This window comes from Oncorhynchus kisutch, linkage group LG28, assembly GCF_002021735.2.
Source record: "Oncorhynchus kisutch isolate 150728-3 linkage group LG28, Okis_V2, whole genome shotgun sequence".
Lineage (NCBI taxonomy): Eukaryota > Metazoa > Chordata > Actinopteri > Salmoniformes > Salmonidae > Oncorhynchus > Oncorhynchus kisutch.
This window is the reverse complement of record NC_034201.2, coordinates 22,825,915-22,834,421: the sequence shown is the minus strand read 5'-3', so window position 1 is coordinate 22,834,421 and position 8,507 is coordinate 22,825,915. Positions and strand designations below refer to the sequence as shown.

The 8,507-nt window shown below is 40.7% G+C and overlaps 1 protein-coding gene across 1 annotated transcript in view; it reads left to right on the top strand.

Annotated features, from left to right (window-relative positions):
• The window catches only part of LOC109873439 (zinc finger SWIM domain-containing protein 7-like), a 33,335-nt gene continuing 24,828 nt past the window's right edge, over positions 1–8,507 (top strand). Inside the window, exons 1-4 of the mRNA XM_031808577.1 lie at positions 1–4; positions 520–594; positions 1,737–1,758; positions 2,335–2,437. Coding sequence (XP_031664437.1) covers positions 1–4; positions 520–594; positions 1,737–1,758; positions 2,335–2,437 — 204 coding nt within the window. The remainder of the gene's footprint in view (positions 5–519; positions 595–1,736; positions 1,759–2,334; positions 2,438–8,507) is intronic.

Genomic DNA, 8,507 nt, shown 5'->3' with positions numbered 1-8,507 from the left:
ATGGGTAAAGCTCTTATGAGACTTACCCAAGAAGACTCATAGCTTTAATCACTGCCAAAGGTGTTTCTAACATGTGAATCCATATCTAATCAAGGTATTTTAGTGTTGTTTATTTCTATTCATCTTTCAAAAATTTGAGATTTTTTAAAGAGTATTTTTGTGTAGATCGTTGACAAAAAAAATGATAATTAAATCCATTAATCCCACTTTGTTACACAATAAAATTTGAAGATATTCAAAGGGCTGTAGACTTTCTATAGGCACTGAATGAATTACAGGTAACTGCCAAAATAAAGGAAACAATTGAGTAAATGAGGGATACAAATTACAGTAGCTATTATTTTACTATTGGCTAAATATAATGTAAACAACTTAGTACTTTGACCAACATATATCCCAATCCCAATATGCACTACAAATATTGCTAGCTTCTAATGGATTACAGGTAGACCTCTGATTAATTTTCTATCATACATTTTGTATCTCGTGCTTTTCTCTGGCACATTTGCAGGTTCTGAGATGCCTTTATTTTTTTACCTGCGGTGTCCGAACAAATCTTCAAAGACATACAGAAGACAGAAGAGAAAACTCTAAGTGAGTTATAGCTTGAATAAAACCCACTAGTTATCTCATCTGTGAATGTCATGCAAACACATCTCTAGTCGGGTGTGCTAGCCAGCAGATGGCACTGTTGTTATGGCTTTGTTATGACTGACCATTTTGTCTGAGTTTCCTGTTTTTATCACATCTGTTGAGACAACACAACACAACTCTCATTGGACTGAAGACTGTTCCATTAATTGTATCAGCCAGCCATATTCTCCCTTCAACATTTTGGACATGGATTTAATTCTAAACGATTTTTAGTAATTTCTCTCTTTACTTTGCACCACTGATATTTCCTCTCTCGCCCCGTGAGATTAACACACACTGGTTTAGTCATCACCAGTAGACTATGTTTGTATCAGAGACCAGACTTTGAATAATGACCTCTGGATCAAAGAGATGAAAAATGAACTCCTCCTTTCCAAACCAAATGTTGAACGTCTTTGAAAACATATTTCAAGAAAAGATGACCAAGTGCTGATTTATAGCCTGAATCTTTACTGTGAATATAGTATACCCTATAGCAGGCTTCCTGAGAATTAAAAATAGAAAAAATCCTGGCATGCTATTGCACAAGAGGGAGGACTGCAGAAGGCATTGCATGATGTGGGCTAGGGAGAGATAGTATGCCTAGGCTATTCTATGCCCTTCATGATGTCAGTAGCTACACTCCTCTTCATTGAGGTCAAGCCCTTACTTTCTCCAGAAGCTGTCAGCCTACTCCTCTCTTACTGTCTTCATGATAATTAAGGAAATAAAAGCAAATTGCGAATTCACTTTTCATTATACTGTCTCTGTGGAATTATTTAGCAATAAGGTCTCCCGAGTGGCGCAGTGGTCTAAGGCACTGCATCTCAGTGCAAGAGGAGTCATTGCAGTACCTGGTTCAAATCCAGGCTGCATTACATCCGGCTGTGATTGGGAGTCCCATAGGGCGGCGCACAATTGTCCCAGCTTCGTCCGGGGTAGGCCATCATTGTAAATAAGAATTTGTTTTTCACTGACTTGCCTAGTTAAATAAAGTTTACATAAAAATAAAAAAAGATCCTATTTTAGGCCTATAGCTTATTTAAAACCAGATAAAGAAATGATTCTAACTCCATCACTGTTTTTGTGTGTTTTCTTTGCAGTTGCTGATGATCTGCTCATTGCGTGAGTGTTACTGTACCTTTCACCTCTATTTGACATGGGATTCTTCTCATGGTGTTGCACCAAACCCTTTCTCATCATGGACACACCTTGTTTTACCAATAATCACATTTACCATTCCGGACATCTTTTTTTGCCAATCCTACACACGTCACATTTAAGGTCACTAAAAATAGTTTGGAACACTCCACGACAATCAAAATACACCACAACACAATAGTCATAGCTTTTTGTAGGGGTGATCCTTCTAAAAACGGTCTCACGTTACTGATACTGAGTGAGTGTGTTTTATTGGGGAAACTGGTGGATGAGTGAATGGCCTTTTGTGGCCACAGTGAGATGGAGATGCCGTGACTGTCACCTAAACAGACATACCCTCCCTTATTGGTTGGCTGGTTGGTGAGGCATTTCCTGATGTAGTGGGTGCTGTGGCCATAGCTGTGGCTGGGTCACATCCTGTCCTGTGTTTTGTTAATCCTGAAGGGTCATTTGCCTGGTTTAGTATTTTCTCCATTAAAAGAGCTAGCCTTAATATGGGTCCCTCTCCCTGCCTGTCCCCTGTCCCTGTTTCTCTCCCAGGATAAGATTTGTGTTTGGCTCCTGTGCCCTGCAGGCCCTGGACCTGGTGGACCAGCGCTCTGTCACCTGTGTCTCATCCTCCAGTGGATGGACAGCATATCAGGTGAACATCTGCTGCCCACTTTGTACTAGGGTTTAATACTGGTGACCGGTATCCCGAGATATCCCGACGGTTACCGTGGACTTACAGTCAGCTCCAAAATTATTAGCACCCTTGATAAAGACGAACATAAAATACTGTATGAAATAAATAATACAAACTCAGCTATATTGTATGCAGAAAAAGGAAAATTATATTATTTTATACCGATACAGTTGCTCAGAGAAAGAGATTTTGTTGAACAAGTTCAAAATTATTGTCAATCATAAAGATTCTTACAATTAAAATTGCATTTATAAATTCATCTAATTTTAAAAACTGTATTGTGGCCTTCCATTGTGTCCTGTGTCACAGATGTATTAAAATGAGGTAACACGTATGTAAAATACATGTTTAATTTATCCCCATGGTGAAAGGCAAAGAACTCAGAAATAGAAATAGACAAATGGTTGTTGACCTGTGTTGGGTCATTGTCCTGTTGAAAATCAAATAATAGTCCCACAAAGCACAACCCAGATGGGATGGAGTATCGCTGCAGAATGCTGTGGTAGCCATGCTGGTAAAGTGTGCCTTGAATTCTAAATAAATCACAGACAGTGTCACCAGCAAAGCACCATCACACCTCCTCCTCCATGCTTCACTTTAGTAGTGGTTTCTTTGCAGCAATTCAACAATGATGGCCTGATTCACATAGTCTCCTCTGAACAGTTTATGTTGAGATGTGTCCGTTACTTGAACTCTGTGAAGCATTTATTTGGGCTGCAATTTCTGAGGCTTGTAACTCTAATGAACTTATCCTCTGCAGCAGAGGCAACTGGGTCTTACTTTCCTGTGGAGGTCCTCATAAAAGCCAGTTTCATCATAGCGCTTGATGGTTTTTGAGACTGCACTTGAAGAAACTTTCGAAGGTCTTGAAATTTTCCGGATTGACTGACTTTCATGTCTTAAAGTAATGATAGACCGTCGTTTCTCTTTGCTTATTTTAGCTGTTCTTGCCATAATATGGACTTGGTGTTTTACCAAATAGGACTATCTTCTGTATACCAACCCTACCTTGTCACAACACAACTGATTGGCTCACACACATTAAGAAGGAAAGAAATCCACCAAATTAGCTTTTAATAAGGCACACATGTTAATTGCATTCCAGGTGACTACCTCATGAAGCTGGTTGAGAGAATGCCAAGAGTGTGCAAAGCTGTCATCAAGGCAAAGGACATGGCTACTTTGAAGAATCTAAAATCTAAAAGATATATGTTTTATCTTTTGGTTACTACATGATACCATATGGGTTATTTCATAGATTTTTTTTCTTTCTTTATGGGGTAGATCAGCTTTAATATTGCAGATAGATTGTAGCCTGCATCACTTCAAATTCCCCATCTATTTTTGGACAAATATATACATATACATAATGTTTGACCTCTGTCATTGCCAACAAAGGGTATATAACAAAGTATTGAGATAAACTTTTGTTATTGACCAAATACTTATTTTCCACCATAATTTGCAAATAAATTCATTAAAAATCCTACAATGTGATTTTCTGGAATAGTTTTTCTCATTTTGTCTGTCATAGTTGAAGTGTGCCTATGATGAAAATTACAGGCCTCTCTCATATTTTTAAGTGGGAGAACTTGCACAATTGGTGACTGACTAAATACTTTTTTGCCCCACTGTATATACACATATCTTTTTTATATATATATATATTTATATTTCCTTTATTACCCTCCAACCCTTCCACCCCTCCCCCAGTTGGAGCAAACTAGTGAACAACAACGCTTAGGCCTGTATTTTCAGCTTATACATACTGTACTATACACACTGTATTATATACATTTTATGGACACAGTCTATTTTACAATAGATTTATTTTGTTTGTTTTAATTCTTGTCCTTCCTCTTCCCTCAACCTCTCCTATATATTTATGATGTCCACCTGGTTCTATTTGCCATATCTTTCAAACTGTGCTCTTTCAAAAAAGTTCTTAACATATATTGCTGTGTTTATTCTCATGGAAAACCACCAGAATCCATAACTGTTCCCTACAGTACCAGGCCCAGACTCCCTGTAGGTCATGTTGTCTTGGCTGATAGCAGGGCCTGTCCAGTCCAGTCAGTGTAGTTCAGTTTGTGGTCATTGTGACTTAAGTTTCCTGTAAATGCCTTCGACTGCTTTTATATAATGGGACAGAAAAAACACAATGAGGCTAAATACAGACAGTGGTTTCTGCTTTTTTTTAGGATAAATTGTTTTATCCCCTTTCCCTCAAGGTTTTGGTGACCTCTGTGGTCAAATGATGTGATGTTTATTCAAAATGATTAAGCTATAATATGATGTGGTTCCGGGCACAAATTCAGTTCTACATTCAAAAAGATATGTCAATATTTTTAATGATGTGATTAAAACATATGTGTGAGTGAAAAGAAAGCACAAATCCTACCACGCAGATAAAGTGTTGGAGAGCCTTAAAAGAAACAAGAAGATCTTCCAGTCTTCCAATCACACCATTTAGTCAGGTCCAAAGTTATGTGATTCCTTGATAGAGATGAGCCAAAAGACTGTATAAATGAAAATCCCCTATTTTCATTACTTTTTCATTACTTAAGACACATTCTAAAATGTGTTATGAGATTGGAGAACACGTTGGGAGAGATCTCAGAACATTCCTCCATACAGAATCTTTCCAAATCCTTGATATCCTTCATCTGCGCTACACCGCTGGTGTGCTTGGCCAAAGACCTCTATTTTTGTGTCATATGACCATAAGCACCGGTTCAATCCAAGTGCCATTGTAGGCGGATCTATGGTCAGATGTTAAGGGGCTATTTTGCTTCTACTGGTTGAACCCCATTGAAAATCTGTGGTTTGAATTGAAGAGGGCAGTCCATAAGTGAAGACGAAGAATATCAAGGATCTGGAAAGATTCTGTACAGCATCAGTGAGCTGTGCTATCTTCCAATATATTTAGAGTAGCTCATTACCGTGGCTTTGTTGTTCTTTAAAAACATAAACCCCCAAAATCATGAAATGCTAGCTATGTCATTTCTCTTAGATAACTTTTTGTTAAATTTTTTTACTTTTGACCACTAATCTTTAGGGAGGATGTGATTTGAGAGCAAATGTCACCTAGCTATTGTTTTCAATCTACCCCTCCCCTGGACATTTCTGTCCATGGAGGAAAGGAGGTCATTCAGAAGTATTGGGACACATCCCGAGGGAGGAAGTGCGTAAATGTGTGGGTGTTTGTGTTAACCTGATCTTCATTTAGGTTAGGGTGCCTTGTTTTGTGGTCGGAGGGGGAGGGTACACCATATTTGGGCAGTTGAGATTCAAGGTTTCCTCTGATTCAGTATTGGAAGACCTTTTGTTTCTCTCCTCCCCTGTGTTCTTAGTCAGGAGGAAATAGTTTGTCCTTCTCTGAATTTAATTGAACTTTGGTCTCCAGGGGATTTTAATCAACATGTCAATTACATTATAATGGGCAACACAACAATGTAACCTGGGGCAACTGTCCAAGTGGCACAACGTTGAATGTCATGGTGTTGTTCATAGTGGTGGAGGATTGCCACAGCACCTGCATCCTATTTTTCTTCCATTTGGCAACCCTTCAAATGAAAACCAGGCTATTGACAGTGTGTGTTTTATGTTCTCTCTTTAAAATGCCTTGCTGCAGTATCCCTAGTCAGACAGTAGCCTACAGTCCAGTGTCTGTATTACCTTGTCTGTCACACCTTGATCTGTTTCACCTGTCTTTGTGCTTGTCTCCACCCCCCTCCAGGTGTCGCCCATCTTCCCATTATCCCATGTATTTATACCTGTGTTCTCTGTTTGTCGGTTGTCAGTTCATATTGTCTTGTTAGGTCTTACCAGCAGACTTGCCCATTCTGCCTGACCATTCTGCCTGTCCTGACCTCGTGCCTGTCTGCCGTCCTGTACCTGCCTGACTCTGATCTAATTACAAACCTCTGCCTGTCCTGACCCCGTGCCTGTCTGCCGTCCTGTACCTGCCTGACTGATCTAATTACGAACCTCTGCCTGTCCTGACCCCGTGCCTGTCTGCCGTCCTGTACCTGCCTGACTCTGATCTAATTACGAACCTCTGCCTGTCCTGACCCCGTGCCTGTCTGCCGTCCTGTACCTGCCTGACTCTGATCTAATTACGAACCTCTGCCTGTCCTGACCCCGTGCCTGTCTGCCGTCCTGTACCTGCCTGACTCTGATCTAATTACGAACCTCTGCCTGTCCTGACCCCGTGCCTGTCTGCCGTCCTGTACCTGCCTGACTCTGATCTAATTAAGAACCTCTGCCTGTCCTGACCCCGTGCCTGTCTGCCGTCCTGTACCTGACTGACTCTGACCTGATCACAAACCTCGACCTGCTCTTTGTCTGCCCCTTGTTTCTAATAAATAGAGAACTGTACTATCTGCCTCCCGTGTCTGCATCTGGGTCATATCCTAAGTCGTGATAATGTCAGTCCTGGCTAGAGGCTCCTATAGTTCTAGTATAGGATACTAACTGATAGTAGCCACATTGCCTCTCTCATGAGTTTGTTTTACATAAACAAGAGGTTGATAAATGCGACTCCTGCTTTCCCTTCTCCTCTTCTTTTCTTCTGCTCTCCCTTCTCATTTCCCAGTGTTCAGTTACACAGATGGTAGTTAGTTATGCTTGCCAAGATATCTTGTAGTAGTGGTCTATAGTTGTATCTATAATTGTAAATCATTGTTAAAAACCTGCCCTATTCTCTGTGTTCCACGCTCATAACCAGGATGTAACCCATGGAGTTACAGATAATTATCTCTACCTGATTGTTCTGTATTATGACTACAAATATCACCTTTCTGCCTGTGAAGGACACAATACGCTCCTCACCCCAGTACCCGAGGACACATGATGAATGAATCTGTTTGATTGATTGCACATTGCTTCCACAGTGTTGGATTGATTTACACTATTATGGCATTTAGCACCACTTATGGAAGACATTAACTCAAGAATACATTTGTGAGACAAGTGTGAGTATTTCTGTCCAAATCATTGAAAAATAGGCTAGGGGACCTACACCTGCATTGCTTGCTGTTTGGGGTTTTAGGCTGGGTTTCTGTACAGCACTTTGAGATATCAGCTGATGTACGAAGGGCTTATATAAATACATTTGATTTGATTTGATTTGATGTAGGCTGTTGGGTGGACAGGTGTTAGCAGGGGTACTCTGCCCGGTCTTTTACGAAAACATTTTCCAGAAAGATTCCAGGAGCATTATTTAGGGTAAATCTGTCAGCATCATGTAGGTGTCTGGCCACTGTCATCTCACCAACCCACGCGTCTGACTCTGTCCAGCAGCTCAATGTTTTATGAGGTCAGAAACTTTAGTGTCTGGAACCATGACACAGTTACTTGGACGTCACTTCTGAGGAGAAGCTTGCAATAACACCTAACTCAGTCGGAGGAGCTTAGCCTAATACTTTAACCCCCTTTTCCTATGTACTTTGTAGCTCTGGGCTAGGGAGAGGAGCCGCTCTGGGACTTGTTGCTCTGGTCTTTGTTTTATTATTGTGCCTGCTGTGAAACTAATGAATAAGCTGGCCTTTCCCTGCTCATAGCTTGCTTCTGTTTGTTTGCCACATTGGCTCATCCATAACTTTAGGTGACCTTTTCCGTGAGGATATGAGGTTGTGCACTGGTTGACAGTTGTGACCCATTGGTTGTGACCCATTGGTTGTGACAGGGCACAGAGAATCAGGGGAACGTTTTTGGCGGAATAGCAACATGTTCTTTTGAAGCAGCTTTTCAAAGGGCATAATTCTTGGAAAGCAACTTTTTTATGTTGCAAATATATATTTTTTGACATACTGTATCATTAAGTATCCGACCTTGTAGGTATCAGGTATCAAGGTAAGACCCAGATGCAGACTGTCGAAGTAACAATGTTTATTGTAGCAACAGGGGCAGGCAAAGACAGGTCAAGGCAGGCAGGGGTCGATAATCCAGAGTAAGAGCAAAGGTACAGGACGGCCAGCAGGCTCAGGATAGGCAGAGGTCGGTAATCCAGAAGGGAGCAGAGGTA